This window comes from Vigna unguiculata, chromosome 5 (genome assembly GCF_004118075.2).
Source record: "Vigna unguiculata cultivar IT97K-499-35 chromosome 5, ASM411807v1, whole genome shotgun sequence".
Classification (NCBI taxonomy): domain Eukaryota; kingdom Viridiplantae; phylum Streptophyta; class Magnoliopsida; order Fabales; family Fabaceae; genus Vigna; species Vigna unguiculata.
Genome location: NC_040283.1, coordinates 44,035,754 through 44,060,629, shown reverse-complemented (window position 1 = coordinate 44,060,629; position 24,876 = coordinate 44,035,754). Strand labels below are relative to the sequence as shown.

The following is a 24,876-nucleotide window of genomic DNA, read 5'->3' as shown; positions in this document are numbered from 1 at the left end:
AAAAAACATATTTAACCCTTTGAATTACTCAAAAGTGACACATATTGTGAGTTTTGGCATATATGTCAGTCGTACGAGATACCATTTCTCAACGCGTTTTCTCTCAATTATCTCATGATATAGAAATCCTGAAATGAATTTCAGGGCACTATATGATGATGATGAGTGTTTGGTGGATACATTCATATTCATGAATTACCACGAAACTGTGTATGTTCATGCAGAGTCAGGTGTTGTTGGTGGAATACACCGTGAATCCATTCCTTGGTACGAAAGCTACATAAGTCTCACAACACAACAAAACAGCCCAATAAATTTTTAATACTTATTGCTACTTTTATATGAACCACCCCTTTTCCTGGGAAACCTTTATATCAATCCAAAAGCTCAAATATCATCATAGAAATCACAAACGGAGCAAGGTCGTTAATCTTTAGAAAATAAGACAATTGTCGATTCAGTTTATAAATTTATTAAAATCTCATTATATTTTTTGAAATTAGTTTTCAATGAATTTAGTTTAATCTTCATTCACCCAATAAACTGACTATGTCAAATATGGTATTTGATTTTGTACCACGTCAAAGGAACTCATGTTGACATGTTTATTTTTGTACTAAAAGTATTTAGGTTAATGATATTTTTAGTTCGTGAAATTTAGGGAAATTCTATTTTGTTTTCCAAATCAAAATTGAAAAAAAAAATTGATATTTAATATTTAAATACGAAGTTTGAGGAGTTAAATTAGGTGTGTTTTAGATTTTAGAGAAAGTTTTAAACTGGTTTTAGTTCCTTCTATTAAGCGTTTAAGGACTAACACTATATATTTTTCAATTTTAAACAACTATTTTTTTTCCAATTCGAAAGAAAAATCAAAAGTTTGTTAAATTTTCGAGATTAAAAATATAATCAAACTAATTATTTTGTTTAGCTTGTATCTCTTTATTTTTCTTTTTCAGTACAATCAAACTATTGAGTTATATTTTTTTTTATATATGGTTATAGATATAGTGATCGAGAGATTGTGGTTCTATATGGTTAAAGACCTTTGACACCACTTTTACACCAAAATCTTAAGACAATGATATTATGGGACTTTTTGTATATTCCCAACAATCTTCCCTCAAGGGTGAGTCCCTTGTTTTTTTTTTTCCTTTTCATATGGATATATTTCCCTTTAGGTGTATGAGTGACCCCTTTTTGATTTTTTAGTTATGGTTATGCGATCAGCCACTTAGGTGACCCTTTTTGTTATGATTATGGTTATGCTGTCAGTCACTCCGAACCATCGGCTCTGATACCACTGTTGGGTTTATATATATATATTTTTTTCATATATGGGTTATATTCATAGTTATTGAGAGATTGTGGTTTCATATAGTTATATGACATTAGTTACACTTATAAGACATCTCACACCAGTTTTACACTAAAACCTTAAGACAATGATGTTATAGATCTTTATTCTTACATAGTATTTAACTTTATCTATTATATCAAATGTGAGATTTTTTTGACTCACACTTACTATTCCCAACACAAACTCACTCAAGTGTATCGATTATTCTCACTGCACTTTATAAACTAGCTACAAGAGTCACAGCAACATTTGTATACTTAATCCTTAATCTATAATTCTGCATATTTCAAGGTTCCAGTTCCAAGGTTCCAGTTCCGTGATTGAATAAAATGAAAAAAAAAACAAAGTTATTACCAAAAAAAAAAACACTATCAAAATAGTTGACTAATTAGGCCAACACTATTTTTATGTAGTAATTAGTATGGGCCAATATTATTGTTACTAGAACAAAAAGTTTATATTACATTTTAAGCTTTTTTATTTTTATTTTTATTTTTTATATTACATTGAATAATCAATATCGTTCATCGACAGAGAAATCTGGTTCTGCTGGCTTCGGCAAAGAGGACACAACTCCAGAATTTGTGGGAGAAGAGACATGAACAGGTTTCCTAGTACTCCTAGGGACCCTTTTGGCGTAGGTTGGTGTCTGAGGCTCCGCATTGTTAATGGCCCTGGCCCTTAGTTCAGCAACTTCCTTCCTCTTCTTATGCCTTCTCCACGCGGCTTGAACGAAACACGCAGCCCAGGTTCTCCACTGGTGCGAGTAAAACCTGAATTTGTGTCTCAGTTGTTTACTGTGCAGTCTTCTGAATTGTGACGCCACGAATTTCAGGTCTTCCGCTATCAGTGCAAAGGCCTCCACTTCCGAGATGGCTTTCACTGTTCGAGTCGACGAAGGGAGGATCACACTGGGCCGTGGGTCCAAGGCCCAAGTTAGAAGCTCCTCGCCGCAGAAATCACCCGGCCCAATACGGCACGAGTTGAAGAACCCGGCCCGGCCCCCGTTGGTCGTGTACGAATCAAGATGGCCTCTGATTATGAAGAGCATCTCATTCACAGGATCACCCTCCCGCACAAGGAACGTGCCCTCTGTGCACAGTGCAGGCTTCAGCCTTTCACATATTGCATCCAACATTCTCTCATCCATTTGATCAAATAATGGCACCTTTCCGTAACCAGGATAAAAAAAATGTTACCTTTTTAATTAGATTAAATTTATTTTATTCTATGATAAAAAAGATTTAATTTTGAGAAGTGGGTGTTTTTGTTTTAGTTGAATGTGTTGTTGCAAGATTATGTTGTGAAGCTGGGACTTACTCCTCGGACTAGATCGAGACAAAGGTGGCGTTTGATGTCTCTCTGAAGATCCACTGGGAGTCCTTTGAGAAGAGATTCTTCATCTACCCCTCGTGTGGCCAGCCATTTGTATTGGTCGTATTTACGCACAGATTCTCTCAGTTCTGGAGGTAGTTGTCTGTGATGCATCCATTGTTCTGTATCAGTTCTTTTCACCCTCCACTCTTCTAAGCGAACAGTAGTTGATTGGAGATATGTCTGCAAAATTCAACTTCTGTTATGTGTTTTACATTTTCATATGCAGAAAAAAAAAAAAAAACAGGTAAAGGAAGTGTCTTTCACAGTTTAATTACCTGCATGTTACCGATTAGCAACGCAAAAAGAACCAATCCAAGAGTTGCAATAACAATGGCGACCATTATCTCTCCAACATATGTGCTGGTAAGAAGGCCTTGTCCCAGAGAACTGCATCCTCCAATCAGCAATGGGGTCACATAATAGTTATAGAAGCTTAACTATGGTGTAAAAGATGATGATAAGGTATAATGACTGCATAACACTAACCTCAAATTCCTCAGACCCCACCACAGGCAGAAGAAGTACTTGTTGAAGAATGCTGAGGATGTAACTTCGGAAGTCACGGCATCAGCGTATATACCAAACTGATAGAAGTCATGTTTTGCATTTGGTGAGCACAAATTTGTGATATTACTTGCTATGAACCAGGAGACCCTGTGGGCATCTTGAACCCTGTGGCAGTCAAAGAATCCATATTCACAAAATGACTTCTCCAAATCGCAAACACTTCTCCAACATGCTTCTTGTCGTTCGATTGATAGAAGATACCAGCAAGCCCCTAAAATCTTTTCGGAATATTTCCCATTCAGAAACCAAGATAATAAAGAATAGGTTGCATAATGTTAACATGTGATGAATTATAAACCACTGTAGTTTGGTTTTGTTTGATTTGTATTAACTGTTTTCTCTTAATTTTCTGTAATGAACATGATGGCATAAGAAATAGCTTCAGCTGCATGAGGAATCAAGAAAATGTAGTTTTAATTTCAGCTACTTACATGGCTAGCCAACATGTAAAGCATTAGGTTGTAAGCAGCTCCTGCCCATGCTGTTTCTGTCACCACCCCTGTAGCTTTTACAATTTGTGATGAGAGTGGGAAAATCAAAACTAGCCTCGGAAAATATTGGAAAACGATGAAGAAGCGAAGGACATTTTTTGTGTTGCCCATGGTTGAACCCTTAAGAGTTGGGATAATAATCCAAATTAACACCTGGAATCAATGCAGCAAAAAGGCATATTTAGCATGTCGGAGAACAAAATTTTACCCTTAGTTTCGTCCAAAATATAAACTTTTTTTTGTAACCAGAAAGAAAATTTACCTGAGGAAGGGGCAGGGCAGCAACAAAGTCCAACCAGAAACTCTTTTTAAGGTACCTAACTGCAATCTTAGAATATCCTACAACAAGTTCTCCTCTCCCAAAAACCCTTGAAGAAGGAGCAACAAAAGCCGTACGAAACTTCAACAAAATCTGAATCACGTAGAAGACATCCCCCACTGATCTTACAAGAGTGAGGATAACCTCAAGAGTTATTCCAATATCAATGCACACTTCATCTCGAACCACTGGCAGATAAAAGAACAAAGGGTCCACAAACAAAGACACTAAACATGCTACCAAGAAAATCTTGTTCCATCGGTGTATGATTTGTCCCCTAGGATCTAATACTCTTCGTTTGACTTTGTCATAGTCTTCTGAGAACACTCTTGACAACATTCTAGCTTTCAAGAACTTCCCCGTCACCTTTTTCTTAGCCATTTTGGAACTAGGCTCAGGTATTTGTGTTCCATCAATGTGGTATTTGATCTTGAAACCGTTGTCACCGTTACCTGCAGGAAATTTAGCTAGCTCCGGATCATCTTCAGACCTAAAACATGCAATGAAACTTATAATTAAAACCTTAATATAAATGAAAAAAATCCATTTAACAAGCAACTCAAACTCAAAAGGTGGAGTTGAAGTTTAGTAATCTGTTCATAGTCTAAGCTCAGAAGTAGTAATAGAAGTACTAAATAACTTAAAACTCGAAAAATACAATGAAGGAAACGAACCTTGCAGATCTTGAATTACCAAAAGCCATTTTGATATTCCAGAAGTATGAAGCTCTCTTCAAGAAAAAATATGAATCTGGGAGCAATTTAAACCCTGAAACTTGACTTTTATTTTCTATCAAATGTTTGTTGATTATCCAAAAGCACCGACAATGATTGCAGCAAGAAAGTGTAAATCGTCAAAAGCATAAAAAGGAGATGCCAACAAACAATAGATTTGGTTTCTTACAGTTATTCCAACAAATAGTGAGGCAGATTCCCAAGCCTTTCCCTCTGCTACAAGCAAAGCCATGGCACTGTTAAACCAACTTCTCACATCTGCATCTCTTCCACCTTGCTTCTTGATTTGCCCCCGACCAACTAGAAACCACTTTGAGTATGCAAAAACAAATGGATCATTCGAGTAATGTAGAGTGAGAAGAGTAGTATATTCATTTGCTTGTAGCTGTCACCCTTCCCTTAAAAGTGGGGGAACATGTCAAACAGAGATTTTTTTATAAAAAAAATGCATACATAATCCTGAAGAAAAATATTAAACTATAAAAGAAATGGATAACTGGGTTTTACTTCATTCACTAAGTATTTTTCACATGTATTACCGAAAATACAATTGAGAGATGATTATTTATCAATTATGTCAGACTCTGTTGAGAGAGAAATACACCTTATGGTATTGGAAGTTAACATTTAGACAAGTAAAAAACCCTAAGAACGAATGCAAGTTTTTTGTTTTTTTGTTTTAGTTACTTTGATGTTTGATATGGTGTCAATTAGGAAGCATCCATATTGAGGAAGGGAAGAACTACGCTTTATTATAACAGTGACACGCTTTTCATTGTCAATGAATGAATTTTATTCCATTTGTTGCTTTGGATTTAAGTGATTTTCATCATCTACATGTTTATTCAATGATTTTATATTCTTCAATCCAATCCAATCCCAGTGAGATAAAATTAAGAGAAGAGTTTAGTCCGGCGGGTAAGTAGGGCCGTAGGGATCATACCCCCATGCAGGGGTTGCTGCTTCATTTCCAACCAAACAGAGTTTCTTTGAGAGAGAGAGAGAGAGAGAGAGAGAGAGAGAGAGAGAGAGAGAGGTGAATTGATAACATAGTTTAACGTGCGAATGATCCGAGGAAGAGTTGACTGCGTTAGATACGCTGCTATGGAATCTGGACACGTGTTGCATCCTTGTAAGTCTCACACACTCCAAGACCCAGCTCAGATTCCCATTGCCATAACATAACTGGATCTGAATCACTACTCTCCCACTTTTCACTTTTCTGTTCAACTTGCAGATGAAGTTAGGAAAATATAAGTACGGTTATATTATATGATGATATATGAACACAAATATATACAGAATAGAGAGAGAAAGAAGATGATTTATCTAAATTCATTACTTGCATAAAGTACGTCTGAATGTGATAATATGTAATGTTCTATCGTTCCTGTGAAAAAAGTTAAGTGCAATTTGAAGCACAATATATAGAATATTTCTATACTTACTAAACACAAACTCAATCACAAGGATAGTTCTATCACCATAAATATTTGCTTAATTTTCATTTAGAGTTTAATAATGTCATTTTCATGCTCCTCTTTCTTTTCAAAACACTCTTTCATCAAATGCTCTCATTTCAACTTCTTTCCAATGTCTTGGAGCCTTTTCGTCACGCCTTAAGATGAAGTTTGATGCGTTTTCAACGTTTTTTAGTCTCTTGAGCCTCTTTTTGTTGCATTTGAGCCTCCACTGTGTAGATCAATCACCCCACTTTATCATGTAATAATGAAACCGAGTTAAGTCAATTGGTTGTACCTTCTGAAGGGTAGGTGTATCAAATTGTGAGTTAAGTCAAGTACAGACTGGAACCATGCTGGAAGACTCATCCCAAGGATTTGCAAGATTTTTTATGCACGAGTGTTGTGACCCCACGTGTTTCCATTTCTATCTTCATATATTATAAACAACACTCTCTGCACCCACTGCCATAATCTTCTTCTAGTTTAGTCTCGCTATTAATTACATGTTTGGAGGAGACGCAACCATGCACTTTTTAAATATAAAGTGATTTTGTAAAGTTATGTTTAGTTTATGAACTTCTTATACATGCTCAGAGTTTCGTGATCATCGTTGACGCTTATTGTTGAATATATTACAGTAAATAGACTTTTCCTGAAACAAATTTAGTCTATGCACTTCTTACAAAGCAAGTAGCAACATTGTCTCTTGAAAATGAAAATCCTAAAGTACAGTTTTCGGACAGAATGAAGCAGCAAAGAGTAGAGTCTAGAGTGGAGGAGGGCCTGACTCGAAGAGTGGAGGAAAACAGCACCTGAATAGACCGCAGCAGCACAGAAACCATAAGCTGAAAATCGTGTAAAACCAATACACTGTCAATTTCACTTTCGTGTCACATTCATATAGTTTAGTTTAATAATTAATATGCAGTTGCAGAACTTAAGCAAAGAGAAATTCAAGTCCTTACCATGTATCTAAGAATCCTCCTCCAGTGGGAGCTGGTCTTAGCAACGGTGTTGTTGGAGGAGTAGGTGGTGGATCCATCACATAAACTGTGCATAAAAGGTTACTTCTACGGTTCAATGAATAAGTCATGAAGGTTTCTTATGTACTATTCCAAGATCCAAACCATACATTCCTCAAGTCACACTCTCATCTACCATTCAAAATCACATATGCCACCCCAGCTAACACATTAACTTTCTCAATGTAAAAGTTTCTCACAAGCAACCATTCCGATTTATTTGACTCAGGACATAGAATGTAGTAATGTACTGGGTTATTTGTTTGAAGAGTTATCACAAGAGAATAGTTTACAATCACAAATAACTCACTCAGTACAAATGAACCATAAGAATTCATTCTGTAGACATACAGAAAGTGCTGATTTATGTACTTGGCAGATGCTAAACCTTACATCCTTTCATATAAGAAATTTAGTTTAATTTAAAAAAAAATGATAATAAAAACTTATCTTAATGTAACGTATATCAGATAGGTAGAAACTTCTCAAATTCTAACATTCCATCTTGAGATGTTTCTTCAATATTCAAGTCATCATCATGAGGTGATCTTCGTCATCTATATCATGACTGTACAAAAATATCACATTCGAATTCTTCTTCAAATAAAGTACAACCAGAATCACCTATCCCTTTTCTGTACAACATTACATCAAATTTATTTCGTCATATCTAAAACTATGCACAAGACCCTTTAAAGGAAAGTGAAAAATACATAAATAAGATGAGCATACTCTGAAGACTAGAGTGCATCTTCTTAGATATCCCACTGAACCATACACAATATGGTGTAGTATAAGCCAAGTCCACAACATTAATTCATCACACTTCTTCTGCTCTATGCTTTCATCAAGGGAAATTGGGGTTTGACATGAAAAATGATTCGAAACGAGGCTCAGTTAAATCTACCATCTCCTCCTCTGATGCATGCCAGCTTTCACCCTTTGGACTAAAGAGGATCAAACTCTCCATATGCTCACTTGAAACTGTATTTGCATCTTCATTTTCATTCCCATCATTAAGATTGTGGTCAACACCTAACGGCAACAAATTACAAGTTGGAAATATACTTGGAGTTTGTCTTTGATTCTCCAAGTCCTCCGGTTCCTTTACATGTTCAGCAAGAGAAAACTCAGGATATGGTTTATTCTTATTACAATGTGAGGATGATCTATAATGGAAGTTGATTAAGTGTAACTATCAGACAAGCAAAACATAAAAATATACATCACACAAAAGTTCTGAAGAATTAAGAAACATGTCCAAACTAGAACACCAAAGTTAAGAACTGAGAACAGTTAGCACCTGAAAAAGTCTGACTGGAATGTTTCTTCTCCTTCTAGATCTGTCTGGGGAGATACTGGAAAGAATTTGAACAACTTCAGTCATACTTGGCCGGGTGTCAGGATCCAACAGCAAGCACTCCTTAGCTAAGTATGCCATTATATGCAGCTCTTCTTCTGGGAAGTTTCCTTTCAACTGTGGATCGGCCAACTCGGTTATTACTCGCCTGCTATCCTTTAAGCGAGGACTTGCCTGAAATAGAAGTTTGGCAAACTATGTCAATATTTTCTGAAGTTTCATAATCTCTTAGTGAATTGATTAAGCAGGCTATACAAGAAGTTCAAACTGAAGATGGTAATTGTCAATAAACTCAATCATCCAAGTTGTAAAAGGACACGCCGATGCATATACATCTCGATGCATATACATCTCGAGTAGGCCCCACAACAAACAACAGATCTTATTAGAATAAGCTCTGATATCATGTTTAAAAACGAATTTGGTCTGAATTAACCTCACAAAATCAGCTTGTAAAGTGAGATTTATATCCATTTATCGCTAATCAACCTAGAATCTCAAGAGACATTATACGAAGATTCATCCTTCTCATGAAAAATCCTTCAAATAAGAACAAAAGCAAGTTTAAGTTAGTGTAATAAGGAATCATTAATTTACAATACCCATATAACAAGACTTTGTTCTTTGCCTGCAGATTTGTGGATAGGTTGCCGACCACTGATAAGCTCAAGAAGAACCACTCCAAAACTGAAGACATCAGACTCAAGAGAGGCTCTCCCAACAATTGCATACTCAGGTGCAAAATACCCAAATGTTCCCTGCATTCTTGCTGGAGAATCTGAACGACTGGGGTGATCATCAGCTCTCAAGCTTTTAGCCATACCAAGATCAGTTATCTGCAAATTCATTATTTGAATGGACTGTAAAATCACGATCATTTAAGTTGCAGCTTCCACCTACGGTTTATTCAACTATTTTTTCAGAAAAAAATGATTCTGTGGATTTGAAAAGCAAACTTGACTGGCAAAAGATGTGAAAAACCAGTAAAATTAGAATTTGCTTTCCGTATCTTATTACCCTTCTTAAATTGCATTGTCTTTTCTCAAGTAATTACCCATTTGCTAGAGGTTAGAAGTACCACAGAGAACAACCAAGACTCATACTTTTGCTTGCCAATTTTTGTCCAGAAGAATGTTTGTTGATTTGACATCTCTGTGCAGAATTCTGGGAGCAGCTGCTTCATGAAGATACTCCAAGCCCCTTGCAGCTCCTAATGCAATTCTAACTCGAGTTGACCAGTCCATTTTCTTTCCAAAAACTCCATCTAAGCGATCCCTCAAATTTCCATTAGTCATGTATTCAAACACTAGCAACCTTTGAACATTTTTTCCTTTTAGTTCTGAGCAGTATCCTACTAATGGCACCAGATGACAATGATGAAGTCTAGACAATAGTTCAATCTAAACAAACCAAAAAAATTGTTTTAGGCTCATCCTTTTTTGTGGGACACTGTAATTTAGCATGACAAAGACCAATCATAGAAAACAGAAGCAAAATTAGGCACAACCTCTGTGAAAAATTCAGAGTCTGCCTCAGGCCCTCTTTGATCTTTTAGTCTCTTGACTGCCACATTACTGCCATCTTTCAGCCGACCACGGTATACATAACTGCTTCCACCTAGTCCAGTTAGATTGGAAGTTGAAAAATTTTCGGTGGCATTTTCCAGTTCAGCAAATGAAAATTGAATAATGTTTCCATAAAAGGTTTGTCTTTGGCTACCAAACAACAAAGAGGACTTCTGAAAGCATCCTAAAAAATGAGAAGAGGACAGTTACAAACAAAAATATAAAGGCAACAAATTTTGAACAGTTTAAAACAAATAACATTTAAACTGATAAACAGACTCCAAGAACAGTGAACACAACACTGGTTTACCTGTAATATTACTAACAGGCGAAGAAGTCTTATGACTGAATAAGTTGGTGGTGCTACTGTAACTTGTTTCTTTATCTGATGAGATCATTGGTGATTGAATAGAACATCTCTCCCTTCGGCAGACCTGACATATAACTGAGGCAAGAAATGCAACAGTTGTGCATGTAACACATACTGATAGAATAACCACAACAATCTTGCTCGAAATTTGCTTCTTTGAACCTTGTGGCATCCTCACAGTTCCTGCAGAACACTCAAAAGATCTCAGAAAAAAAACCATTGAGTTTGTGCAAGGTACAGGTTATGCCGTCATCAATAAGAACAAGGAAACATTGAAGAGAGGGAGAAAGAAAAGTACCCCACGTGCAATTGCAGGCATTAAAACAGTTAAGGTTATGGCCATCTGCTGACACTTCAGGAAACCCATTCGAATCACATAAGCATGTCCATGTGGAAGCACTCTCTTCAGCATCTACATGGAAGGTAAAGCAGTTACCAAACAATATTCAGAATGTGATCACAAAATCTTCCTCTTTCTCCTAAAATAGTGAGTCTATATTGCACTATGAAGGAAACACCTTTATGAATTTAAGTGAATCCTAGCTAGCAGGAATCTTCTGCAAAAATACATTTCACTAGATAATGTCTCAAGCTAAATATTCAACTGAAGAAGATAGAAGATCATAGAAGGGGAGAGGGGTTCAAAAAGCTTGTGTTCATTGAGCCAATGAAAAATCATCGTTATACCTGAATGACAATCACATGACTTGGAACAGTTAGCAGGAGAGTATATCTGGTTCCCTTGTAATGAAGAGCATCTACATTTCCACTTGTTTGGTCCAGTATCAGAAGGTTCATCTGTAGGTAAAAAACAAGGAGCAGAAGAGAAAAACAGAATGTATGAAGGTTCATTTGGATTCAATCTATGACTGAGAGGAAAATTGAAAAGCTTAAAACTTATTCAAGCAGGTAAGCACCTAATTATAAGTAAGTACACAAGGAATACTAGTGGTGACAGCTGGAAGGTCAAATACCAAATGTATCATAAAAGGTGATACTGACCACAAAATGAATGCTGGATACAGAGCAAGCTAATAACTAGAGCCACAGCAACATTTAATTGAGGCTTCATCAATTCCAACCTATACAAGAAAAGGAGAGGAACCTTTTACACAAATCTTGAGCTACAATTTTTCTCATGTTAAGAGTACAGTATGACCCAAGATAAATTCATGAGCAGCTGAAGCACCATGAGGCTACATGTTGACATGGATAAATAGAGGTATGAATACACAAGAGCTATGTTAGTTTCAATCTAAAGACTAAATAGAACTTATCATGATCTTGAATATTTGTACTGGAATTTACTTTTCCATTGTGTGTGTATGAAGTAGCATCAATTGGTGAACCTGTTAAAGGGGATAAACTTAACCTTCAAATTATCTTGCTGATTCCAATCATCATCCGTGATCAAGTCTGATAAAAAAAAACGCAGGCAATTCAGAAACAAGCAACAGTAGCAAAAGCCTTTGAGTCTCAAATACCCATATGCTGCAGCAAAAAATGAATGACTATCATTTCATATTGAATAAGAAGATGTGAAATCCCTATCTGACTTCAATATTTGTGGGCCGTGCATGTAAATAAGGCAAAAGATGAGTAAGAAAGAAGAAATGAACGTTTAGCCGACAAAACACCTTGGAGTTGAGGTTATCCTATCCACCCTAAGCACTGAAAAATCAAAGATTAAGTGACCCAAGTAGGGACTAGATTAACTAAGTAGCGTAGCACAGTTACTTTAGGTTGAAGATCAGGATAAACAATCCATATTTGCACATCAATCCACAACTGATATATGACTAAACATAACACGTTCAATTGAAGAAGAACTCATGCAAAATCAACCGATGGTTTGTTACGTCATGCAATAAATATAGACAGTGAACTGCAAGAACTTCCTTTGTGGATGGTTTGAGAATTAGCTTCCAAAATGGTATTTAATTTAACTCTTGAAAATAGAATGAACTTGACAGTTACCAAAATAACACGTCCTAGTTAACTCCACCTGCAAATTCTATTTGAGTCTCAGGAGTTTCCTCTGAAAGCAGTGACAAAAGCTAAGAGTTTGAAGTTGTTTTAGCAAAAGCATGTTGAAGTAAGAAGGTCAAAGCAAGGCTGGTACATCTACCAAAGTCTGTGATGAGTGAATGCTACTTTCACTGTAGGAATGCAATTATGATTGTAATCATCACTCTCAAAGGCTTCAATAAAACTTTAGTCTACTCCATTCTAATAGTGGGGTCATAATAAAATTCCATTTGATAACAGACATTGCAATAATGAGCTAAAGTAAAGAAAAGCAGGTTAATTTCTGAGAAAATGGTAGGGAATTCATCTTTTACCAAGCTGCATGTTTAATGTTTCAGTTTTGTATACATCATCACTTTCACTTCCACGAATGGAAAAAATAAAATATTAACTCCTTAGCATATCAGTGTAGAAATGATATTGTGGAGAACTGAGAAAGAAAATGGCACCGAATAGAGATCTGCTCCAATGGGGTTATCCTTTAAGAACTTGATCAACACAAAAAGGGAAACAAAGTGAGTGTTGGAAAAGTATCCTTGTAGTGTAGCACCTCTTGGAAAGCAACCCTTTTGCTTACCGACAGGGACCCTTTAACGCCTTCCCATAATGTTCATTTTAACTAAAATCAAACCATATGCTCTTTATTGAACACTTTCCAAGGTCAATGATCACGAAAACATACAAGGTAACAAGCAGACATCATCGTTACGTTATGTTTACATCATTTCTTTTTATTGGTGTAACATTAGTGTCTGAAGATGTGTACATAACTCATTATCTAAGGCCTTTGTCAATTGTCTTCACTGGTTTATTCCATGAGAAAAACTCAGAATAGGAAAATCAAATATATCAATGAAAAAGGGTTCCTGACAAAAGGATTTCGCTGAGGCTTTTCTTTCTTTCTTTCCTTTTTTTTCTTTAACTGAGGGTTTTCATTTAAACTATGTAAATGTACTTAATCCTAAACATTCAGTTACTTTTAGGTCGAATAGAAAGTTATCGCCAAATAGATATAAGTAATAATTATAACTCGTATAATATAGCTAACTAAATTTCCATTACAAATGCTCTTGAGGAGGAACTTTAATAAAATTATATATATTATGAATTGATAGAACTATTTTTAATGTATTTTATCTTTGAAACGTGTAAATAAATAAATAATAATTTTATTTCATTTTACAACTCAGCCTTAATTATCACTTAACTATCCTTAGTTTAACTTATCTCTAATGCTGAGTTGATATTAAAGAGCAAGTCTTTGTTCCGATGTGAGGACAAAAATTTAGAAAGTAAAAAACGAAACACAATTGCAAAGTAAAGTCATTTGATTAAAATGAAAGAGAATAAAAAGATAGAATAAATAAACAGAAAATATAAAGGTGTAGGTATTTGATTTAAAGAAAAAAATATAATTATAAAAGAAATTACATTTTCCCCTTATTTTTTAGTAATTTTTTGTAGTTGTGAAGACAAAAAATGGATTAAATTAATCAATTATATTTATTAATATTAAAAAATCATATTTGACATTAATAAAAACATTTAATATTAAAAAATATTTTAACCAATTTGAATTAAAAAATAACTAATTTATAACAATAACCAAAAAATCTGAAAAATAAAAAATGACAGTGAATCATCTTGAATTAAAATTAAGCGGGCCCAGCGATCTGCTTGTATGTCGCCTGGTGGGACGCACTTCTTCTGATTAACTGAGTAAGAGCGCGGCACAGAAAAAAATGTTACGAAACATTTCAAGCCTCTTCTTTCCTTTCTCTATCCTTTGTGAAATTACAAGTTTATACAATCCAGGTAATAAAAAAATCATGGGCTACTATTCTCACCCCCTTTTTATATATCATACATGCATTTCCGTGGGAATATTTTTAAGAGAACTAACAAAATAAAAGCTGAAAAGTAAACATGCTGACTGTGCCATTTTTCTCTTTTGGGCTCTTTTTCATTCAGCCCATTTAGAAAAAAAATCTCACTTTGCCCTTTTCAAATCTTTCATCGTTATCTTTACAAAAATTGAGAGATCCGGAAAATTGTAATATTAAGTTAATTGTTTCTTGAAATGTAATTATGAATTCATGGGCATACGATGAAGGTGGAAGAAGAAACTTATATTCTGGTATCAACTAAAGGCTGAGACGGATTGATATATTACAGAAAGATAAAAATTATTACTTGCTATAATTTTTGTTGAAGTTGAAAACTTGAGCTTCTTGTAATGAATAAACTATGACATGTAATAAACAAATTATGAAGCCTGTAAAACCATTGATACACCAAGAGAAGGAAAAGCTAAAGAAGTATTAATACTATAAAAAAGAATCAGAAGTATACCATATATGTAACTCCATGAAGAAATTCTCTCGAATTTCTCCACTGTTACGTTGCTATATATACCCCCACTTCTCCTAAACATGTACAATTCAACTAAAAGCAAAAAAATGTGCACAAAACTACTAGGAACTCATTCCATTCCACTTTCCATAATTCCTCACACCTTACCAAAACCATAACGAAAAAAAGAAGGTAAAAGAAGAAACTTAAAGATCTCCACAGAAAAGTGTTTGTGTGGAGAAAACTGAAATCTGCAATACTATTTTCTGCGCTGGTGCCTGCTAGAAGAAGATCTAGCAGGTTTGAGGAGATTTACAGGTTCAGGCCTCATGATCAATGTTTGGGAACGTGAAACCATGTCTACCATGGAAGGGGTTCGGTATGCATTCACAAAACTGGTGCTGTCTGTAGAGTCTCCTCGTGCAGTTGCCCTTTGCCCTGAGTGAGCACACAATCCTGAAAGAACATAAGCCCTTCCAGAATGCTCATACACACGTTGGTTTGCCATCCTTTCCTGCATTTCCTTCAGTTCAGCACAAAGTGCCATGCATAGTTGATCACCAGCTTTGGCAGAGATAGTTTCAGACAAAGCTTCGTGACATCTCTCTAGAACAGAAGCAGCAAGAGACAAATCCCCACGTTCTGCAATAACTCTAGCCTCAGCCATTACCTCAGCAGCACGAAGCCTGTTTCTCTGCTTGTCTACTTCTAGCGACACAACTACATCTCTAGCTACATCAGGTCTCTCAATCTTTACTTCATTTTTCACTCCCATACCCTTCATTGCTTTTGTGATCGGATCCTTGTAAACACCTCTAACTACCAACAGAGGCATCTCATCACTGGACTTCTCCACCGGAACATTCACTGTCACCAAAAAGTCTCTTTCTTCTTCAGCATACATGTCTCCTACCTTGATAGTTGCCATTTTTCCACTGCCTATGGTGCTAGTTTGGTAACTTCCGGCTTTTACTGAACCAAGTTGGAGACGGGGGTGAACACATTCAACTTCTACCTGTAATTCCTGAACCACCACACTCAATAGTCCCCCAATACACTGTGCAAATGCATCCTGAATCACATCCTCGTCTTCAATGAAGGAAAAAGTACCCCCAGAGATCTCGGAGATTGTGTGCATTGCTGTAGCATCATGGTCAACACCAAAGCCAAATGCATGCACGGGTATGTGCTGGCCCATAGAACTGCTCCGATGAATGGTGTTTGGGACAAGAGACCGGTAATCATCGGTTCCAAGATTGAGGCTGCTACTGTTTATGGATGAATCCTGTCCATCAGAGAGTAGTATGATACTGCCAACTGGGTTCTTCCACCTGCGGTCAGCAAACACTTTGGCACCTTTCCTCAAGCCTTCTGCAATGCTTGTCACACCATTCGGAACCAATGAATTAACCGCCTGCAGTGCCTCCTGTTTTCCGGCAACAGTCATCCTCCGAAGAGGAAAGATGCGCCGGGCTGTGGAAGAGAAGGTAACCACAGAAAGCCTGTCTGATGAACTCAGATTCTCTATGACAAACCCCATAGCTCGTTTTAGTAGTGCAATCTTTGTGCCTGACATGCTGCCACTCACATCGAGAACAGTGACAAGGTCAATTGGAGCACGAGAATTTAGTGCTGATAAATATGATAATGATGATGATGATGATTCAGTATTGTTTCTTTGTCTCCCTGAACGAGGAGGAGCTTTGAGATTAATTAATACAGCAAAGTTATCATGAGAGTCTGACTTTGCAACAGCTGAAAGTTCAGGATATGTTCTGATCTCCATTGGGTCTATTACATTGTGATGAGCCTCGTTCAAATCATCGGTAACTGAAGTTTGTTGAACCAATACTTCATCATCATCATCAAAGATAGCTGGTTCAGAAACATTGTTAGAATATGCATGCTGTGGTCCTGTAACAGTTTGATGGGAGGCAAACCTCCCTATAAGAGTTGCCCATTCATCATTTCCCGATGAATTATTTACTCGGTTGATTTCATGGGAGACCTTAGAAGAACGACTCTGAAAAGGAACCTCTTTCCATTTCGCTCTGCAAACGGGACAAATCTTGTTCCCGTGTTTCACATTGGATGTGATGCAATGGAAATGGAAAGAGTGAGAACATTCTGCAGTAAATATGGCATGTCCCTGCCCTGGTTTCATTGAATTCAGGCAAATTGCACATGTTCCCTGCAGATAATGTAGAACAAAATGTAAACAGAGGAGATATCAAACAAGACCCTACAAACCTCCCCTAAAACCAAGATGGAGAAAGGAAAAGAAAAATGTTGATATCATCTAAAACACTACACAAGATATGGTTGAGACATGAGATCTAGTAGCAACATTCGAACACTACTTCACCACGTAAATCTCACCAACTAGTAAAAACATTGTCAGCAATGCAATTTGATAACATTTCTCATAAGAAAGTGATTATGAATATACCTAATCAACAATCATGGTTGGAGGGGAAAAACCGGAAAAAGGGTATAGTTGAAAAGCATATAGGAGATTTGACCAACAATTTTGAAGGGTAAAAGCAGAAAGCAAGTCAGGGTTTAAAAATAGTATTTGTAATTTTTATTAATCTATTCAAATTTCATAAAAATCATATTATATTTTTTTTTTAAATTTAAATATTAAAATTTGCATAATTATCATTTACTGGTTTTAAAATCCGCGAACCTGACCAAGATAAAGGATATAAGTATTCATAAATAAATGCAAAATTTGGAAAAGTCGCTATTAAATTATTTTGTCTAACTCTACCGGTTCTGTTTGGATCCAGCCAGATCCAGTAGTAAGAGCGGTGCATAGAAAAATGAAACAAAATGCCACCCATCTTCACAACAAGAGACGACAATTTACTATTATGTTGCCTAGTTACCAAAAATCGAAGATTCCCATGAAAATCCACAATACTGTAAAAAGTTCATTTTTTAATCTAAAAAGTCAGCGTTAGGTGGTCAAACACAACGCAATGACAACAAAGAAAAATAAAGATCAATCAGCGTACGACTTTCCTAAAGGCGAACACAAATTGAAACTCTAACATATTGAACTTTTCGAAAAATAAATTTATAATGGTACCTAAAATATAAATTCCTACCTAAAATATAAATTCCCTCAAAATAAGAAGAAATCAAAGAAGATTCGTTCATTCATTGCTCCGGTGCGTATTTTTTTCTTAATTAGCAGCTGAGATTTTCACAATCAACGATTAAGGGGTGTCTGACTCGATTAAGGGGTGTTTGACTCTTCATATTCATAGCACTTAAAAAAAGAAAGGAGTTTAATGAGTTAAACAATACAAAAGAGTTTAAAGGCAACAAATTCAATACAACCCTTTTACCATAGTGGTTTATAGGTTTTCACCGTCTGTTTTAAAGTCATAGTATTAGAGTAAAGACAAATTAACACAAATAAGAAGAACACAAGAGCAAGAAGAAGAAACAGTACAACATATTACTTGTACAGGGTCACTTAAATTTATTTTGGGTGAATCCAAATAATTCCCGAACATGCATTTGTTAGAGGGTATGTTTCCATAATATGGTACTTCGATTAATATAGCCAAATACAAATGCCAAAAAAATTATAAAAATAATATCAGTGATTAGTAGCAGATATCTATGTCAATCTACTTTAAAGCATTTGACCTAATCTCCTCTAATCCCAGAACGCTAAATTGAAACAGACAAAAAAAAGGTAAAAAGAAATGCAATGAATGAACCCGACGAAAGTAGTAAAAACAATTATCATCAGAATCTACAACAAGCAAAACGGGAAATTTAAAAGATGGGTCGGAAAAAAGACTCGAACTTTCCCTTGTGAAGATGGAAAAGGTTAAAGGGCAATGCTAACCTTGAAGGATTTGGATTTAGATCTGGAGAGGCGGAGACCGGAAGTGGAGGTGGTGGAGGCGGCGGAGCGGTGGTGTTCGGAGGAGGAGGGGGAAAGGCGGTCGGAGGAGGTGGGGTTGTCGATGGTTTTAGGACGTTGAACACAGGTGTTGATCCCAATGGCAAGCTTGACTTTTCTCCATTTGCTTTCCATTTTGATCGAAAAGGGTGTAAGAAAAAAAGGGTGAGATGTTGAAAGAGTGATGGGAGAGTGTGAGGGAGAGAGAAGGTTGTATTTGAATAGGTATGAGCATTGGAAGGCGAAGAGAAGTGAGGAAGTTAGTTGCGGAAGAAATGAAGAGAGAGATTATGGTTTGGTGTGGTAACCGAAGAAGAATGGAGAGAGAGAGGGGATGAGTGGTGAGAGGAACGAGGAAAGTTTGTTTGTTGAAACATTGCAGAATTGTAGCAACCCAGTAACTAAATCTGAAGGAGTTTTATGTTATGGTGTTAACAAAATCACATGCAAAACCTTGTGGATCTTTGTGTTTTATTCTGTTTTAAAATACTGCAAAAACAAAAACTGTTTCTACGTGACAGACAGATATTCATTGTATTTTAAATAAATGTATAATTCATTCAATGTTTCTCTTCTAAAACGTTTCATCTATTTAATGAATTTAACTGTTATTTAATAATAGATTTAATGACACTCCATTCCGTCCAGAAATTATATATGTGGAGAGAGAGCGGGGAGAAACAAGTGCAGTCATAAATAAAAACGTTAAATATGATTTTGGTAATAAAAATTTTAATTTAATTTTAGAAAGGCATGAATTTATTATTTTCAAACAAATTTATTTAAGTTTATTTAAAATTTCAAATATATTTCATGATAATATTGTTTACACAGTTTGACACAGTTTTATTTCAATATTAGCTAAGAAATTATCATAAAACGTATTTTAAACATCAACTAAACTAAAAAAAATTTGGTTCAAAGAACTAAATCCATATAATTTTGAAGTTGAGAGACTAAATTTGGCCAAAATTTCAAAAATCAACTAATTATAATTTTCATTCAAAATTGAGGGACCAAAATCATATTGAATCATACATAGAATAACGATCACTATTTTAACTGTGAAAAGTAAAAGATGTACGAAGGTTGTTTTCTTAATATAATGTCAATGAATACTTTTAGCTTTTATTGTTGATAATTTCTTTTATGATAAGACTTTGATAATATTTTTGTCTTCTAATTATATTTCTTATTTACAAAATTCAAATTCAATACTTTTATTTAAAATATTTTAATTTGATTTTATAATCCCTACCTAAATGAATAGACTTAATATTTGTTAAGGTATGTTTAATACTCACTTTATTAGTCAATACATGTAGTTTAAAACTTATGTCTCAAGATGATAGATCTTAAAAAATACTTAATTATAATAGTTAAATTAATTCTAAAAAAATGTAAATAAGAAGTTATAAAAATGTAAGATCTTACTATAAAACAAAACAGATAAGAAATTTCAAAAAATTATGTGATTTACTTAATATAAATTAAGACCTTAAGATGAAATTTTATATTACTCTTAAATTAGCGACCACCTTAATTTAGTTTAACGATTTATTGCCTAAATCCCATTTTCAAAACAACACATCGATTATCACTTAACTCGTTCAAATAAAGCTTAAATTTATGCACGTTGCTACAAAACTAACATAAAAACTAATTTAAGTGCTGTATGTAATTATTTAAACATATAAAATGAAATCACTTTACTATATTGTTTTAGCGAATCAAATTACTATATGAATAATATTTTGAAAATTCAATAAAAGTAAAACAATATTATACGTGAGATTATGTAATCTGTTAAGAAGGTAAAATAAAATAAATTTAAATTTAAAATAACAGATGCAGAAAATTTTAAGTTGATTTCAATTTAAAAATAATAATATAGTCATCAAGGTAATATTTTTGAAACAATTTAGTATGTTAAAACTTAATATATAAAATGAAATCTAATTTGAAATTAAGAAAAATCTTGCATATAAATATACTCTACATGCATTCTTGTATTATATTTTTGTATAACTGTATATACATTGAGATTTTGATATATTGTATACATTTAAGTTTTAATCCAAAACTACTTATTTTATAGTGTATTTTGGTTTTTGCAATACCTACATATTTTAGTAGTAGTTTAATTGATATGTTATATTTGTCGCACGTGGGGAACACATACACGTACCATTAAATATGAATGACCCACTTTACTGCGTTCATTAATAAATCCACGTAAAAGGCATGGGTCTGTTCCGTTTTAATTAAATGAATGAATGTTACGGAATACATAGCATATCACAAATAATACTTCTTATGCTCACTTTTTAATTTAGTTCAAACATACAAGTCAAGACAACAGAATATATAAATTCAAAAGATAAATATTTTTAATAAAGAAGACACATGTTTAATAAATACTAAAATTAACTTAAATCTACGATAACTTATATTGTAAGGCTGTGAGACCTAAATTTACAAAATAAAAATATAAAACAACAATAATAGAATTGCACACCGATCCGGGAAAAATGCCAACTATCTGCATTTGAAGGCTGCATTGTCTTTATCCATTGAGTTTTTACTTTTTTTATTCAATAAAAGTATCTACTTAGACTGATTAACATAAACAATAAGCATTTCTTTTTTATGTTGAAGGTCTTAGCCAATTATAATTTTTTACTACTATATAAATATATATATATATATATATATATATATATAATGCCTTAGTATTCTCTCTTGATTATAAATATTTCTCTTTATTAAATTCACGTTCCAATCGATAAATTTTAATATTTTTCACAAAGATTAAGAAATGTTACATGGTTCTGAATCATGGTTTTTTTTTTATTAGTTAAGGACAACAACAAAAGTGTGTGTAAGTATGGAAATAATGTAACTCTCTTGATAAGTACATCACTTTTATCAATAATTGAAAAAAATAACTTAAAAATATAGATATTGATATTATTTATGCAGAAATTTAAAAAAAAATCAATGGAAAAAACACCATTTAATATTACAACTTCTATCATTTAGAAAAAAGGACAATAATTAGAGCATTATATTATATATATATATATATATATATATATATATATATATATATATATATTATCTCTGATACAGTATAAATTTCACTTCACTTAAAAGGTTATGAAAAAAAAAATAGAGTTAAATGATAGAGGCCGAATCTTCCTTTGTTTCAAAATGGGCCCTCTTTGTGGGTAATTAAGGCAGAAGTGCAAGTTTGAGTTTGAGCAATATCATGGCTTGTCTGTTTTAATGTGAATGTGACGCTGTAAAAGGATGGTGGGTTTCTTCATTAATCATTTTTTTTTTCTTTTCCCTTTTGTGCTTATATCTTTCTTCTTCAAAATGGGTTGTTGAGGACCCTATATTAGCTTGTTGTTGTGTTCCTGAAATAAATTACCACCTAGGTTTTCAATTAAATTAATTACAAATTTAAGATCTTAACTCAAGTCAGAAGTTATTTGAGTTTGAATCAAACGATCTTTGTAAAAGTGAAAAATCAAGAAAAACAAAATTAAAAAGACAAGTATATAGAATTAGGGAAACAAAATACTTTTTTTTAAAATATTTGATGATAATTTTAACAAAATTAAAAGACGTTTTTGTTAGAAGTGAGACTAAAAATTAGTGGGTGGTCCGTTAACAGTTCCATATCGGGTGGAACAGAATGTTTAAGAAAGCTTGTTAGAATAGGCTCGAATTTGATTCTAATACCATGTTAGAAGTGAGTTTTAGATCTAACTCAATTCCACAAAATCGACTTATAAAATAAGAATTGTACCCACTTTATTTATATATATATATATATATATATATATATATATATTGTGAATTAACTTTAATTTCGGTGAACGGGAGACTTCCAACAAATTTAGTAAATTTCAATGAGAAAAAAAAAATCTAAGGAACAATCTGAACTTGTAATTAACATAAAAATGTAGAAAGTAGCATTGAGAGAGGTGGTTGAGGAGAAGATAGTGATTATTAGTGAGATAAAATAAAGTGAATGTTAATGTAGAGTAGTGTTGTGAAAAATAAATGCATAGGTGAGAAAATTGAATGGTATAGTTGTTTGGTTGCGAAAGTTAATGGGGTGCTTCATAATATGAATATAAAGAATGCAAAAATTATAGTCAAATCAAACGGCAGTGATGTAATTTGTTGTGTGCAATGACAATGACCAGATAATGGACAGGGAAACAAACAGATGCACCAACCAAATTATCTACACCCATTTTCCTTTCTATATATAAAATTTCTTATTTCTTAATTTTGTAATTGGATAAAAAGTTTCAGCTTTTGAGTTAGACTTTGAATTGATTTTAGTTTTTAAATTGTTTAATTTTGTAAATATTGTATTTAAATAAAACATATTACATTTTCATTTTCATTGTTTATTGTTTATAACAATTGTTTTTTATATTTAAAGCTTTATTTTGTATTTGTTTAAGTTTTATTTAATATGATATTTTAAAAAAAAACAAGTTATACTTTACGATAAAATATAAATAAACTGAATGGTATTTATTAAAACATAAAAAAGATGAATAACGATTTAAAATTTAGATGAATAAAACATTATTTTATTAGACACATGAGAAGATTAAAATTAGAAAGTGTGTGATTACTATTAAATGATATAATAATAATAATAAATATAATCTTATAATTTTTTTAATAAATATATTCATAGTAATATGATTTTCTTAAATAACTAAATACACCAAATAGGTTAATATTCAACGGAATTATTATCCAGAATTTGAAAAATAACATAAACAAAACTTTTGAAAGTTTTCTCAGACTCATAAACAGCATGTGCCAGGAAACAAAACATACCGCATAATATATTGACAATTTCTGAAATTCAATAACCATTTTAGGAAGGAATCCAAAACATTGAACACTATTTGTAGACAATTTCATTGTTTCTACAGCTTTTAAAATTCAGACAGATTGTATATATCAATGGATCACATCTCACAGTTCAAAAATTACCTTAAATTATTTTACATGGAAAGTGCAATAATTGATTACAATGATGGTATCTCAAGAAACTTAAAATTGTTCAATAAATACATATTATACTAAAAAAATTAAAATAGATAACATGTAAATTCCGAATACCTTTATTTACATGTATCTCTCAAATCTGGTGATCCATGGCCAAAATAATAGTTTTTTTTTTTCAAATCATCGAATAACGAAAATATGTTGTGTCATAATCAATTTGTTTTTTTTTAGAAAAATATGAAAATGGTGATACATAATATTCACACGAACAACCTCTTATGTTATAAACATAAAAACTAAATAAAAAAGAAGTATTTATATTCTAATTTATTCTACTTATTTGAGTAATAAATATTTTTGTTGATATCCATCATAATTTCTCTCTTAAAAGACAAAATGTCGGTCGGATCTTTGTAGTTATATTTCGTTTGTCTCAAAATCTAATTTGCAATTTGCATATAAATTAATTTTAACTATTTTTTTTTTAAAAAAACTGTTTATTAAAAAATTATTTATACACGCGCACCATTTTCTTTTTTAACGAACATGAAGAAGAGAACTAAGAAAAAGAAAACAAAATATTTTTCAAAGTTATTAAAATCCAATTATTTTAATTCTCACTTGTGTCTTTAAGATTAAAATAATCGCAATCTAGCAGTATTAGAAATTAAAATATATGCTATATAATAATTTTAAAAGTGACACTTTTATAATTTCAATAACTAAATTATGCTATATTGACAAGTTGGTGTATTGTTCTAATTTTAAAGTTGGGAAACTCTTTCCTCTCCGACCCACGTGAATCCGACCAGAAATTTTTTATGTTTCTATAACATTTGTTTTTCTCCTTAATTGGTCAAGTTTCTTGAAGACATATTGCAAGACAATTTGCAT

At 33.3% G+C, this 24,876-nt stretch overlaps 3 protein-coding genes across 15 annotated transcripts; all 3 read right to left on the bottom strand.

Annotated features, from left to right (window-relative positions):
* Positions 1-1,766: 1,766 nt before the first annotated feature.
* On the bottom strand, positions 1,767-5,215 carry LOC114183891 (protein CNGC15c-like). Of its 3 annotated transcripts, none has more exons than XM_028071061.1 (8): positions 5,018-5,215; positions 4,789-4,893; positions 4,058-4,604; positions 3,736-3,948; positions 3,224-3,522; positions 3,013-3,124; positions 2,681-2,917; positions 1,767-2,528 (listed from the first exon to the last, which is right to left on the bottom strand). In XM_028071061.1, the coding sequence occupies exons 2-8, from the start codon at positions 4,815-4,817 to the stop codon at positions 1,875-1,877; spliced, it is 2,091 nt and encodes a 696-aa protein (XP_027926862.1). In that variant the 5' UTR covers positions 4,818-4,893; positions 5,018-5,215; the 3' UTR covers positions 1,767-1,874. The 3 variants fall into 3 exon arrangements, with proteins under 3 accessions (XP_027926862.1, XP_027926864.1, XP_027926863.1); XM_028071063.1 differs by having other exon boundaries at positions 4,789-4,888; XM_028071062.1 differs by having other exon boundaries at positions 4,789-4,882.
* Positions 5,216-7,815: 2,600 nt separating this feature from the next.
* LOC114186066 (receptor-like serine/threonine-protein kinase NCRK) lies at positions 7,816-12,995 on the bottom strand. Of its 11 annotated transcripts, none has more exons than XM_028074069.1 (11): positions 12,971-12,995; positions 11,978-12,044; positions 11,631-11,710; positions 11,316-11,426; positions 10,927-11,040; positions 10,569-10,811; positions 10,201-10,442; positions 9,797-10,093; positions 9,296-9,529; positions 8,637-8,867; positions 7,816-8,438 (listed from the first exon to the last, which is right to left on the bottom strand). In XM_028074069.1, exons 1-11 carry the CDS (start codon positions 12,978-12,980, stop codon positions 8,181-8,183), a joined length of 1,887 nt encoding a protein of 628 aa, XP_027929870.1. In that variant the 5' UTR covers positions 12,981-12,995; the 3' UTR covers positions 7,816-8,180. The 11 variants fall into 11 exon arrangements, with proteins under 11 accessions (XP_027929870.1, XP_027929879.1, XP_027929874.1 ...); XM_028074078.1 differs by having other exon boundaries at positions 12,001-12,044; positions 12,971-12,988; XM_028074073.1 differs by lacking the exon at positions 12,971-12,995 and adding an exon at positions 12,606-12,810 and having other exon boundaries at positions 12,001-12,044.
* Positions 12,996-14,964: 1,969 nt separating this feature from the next.
* Positions 14,965-19,371, bottom strand: LOC114183809 (E3 ubiquitin-protein ligase WAV3-like). The gene is made up of 2 exons (XM_028070958.1): positions 18,877-19,371; positions 14,965-17,199 (listed from the first exon to the last, which is right to left on the bottom strand). Exons 1-2 carry the CDS (start codon positions 19,066-19,068, stop codon positions 15,268-15,270), a joined length of 2,124 nt encoding a protein of 707 aa, XP_027926759.1. The 5' UTR covers positions 19,069-19,371; the 3' UTR covers positions 14,965-15,267.
* Between the last annotated feature and the right edge of the window lie 5,505 nt (positions 19,372-24,876).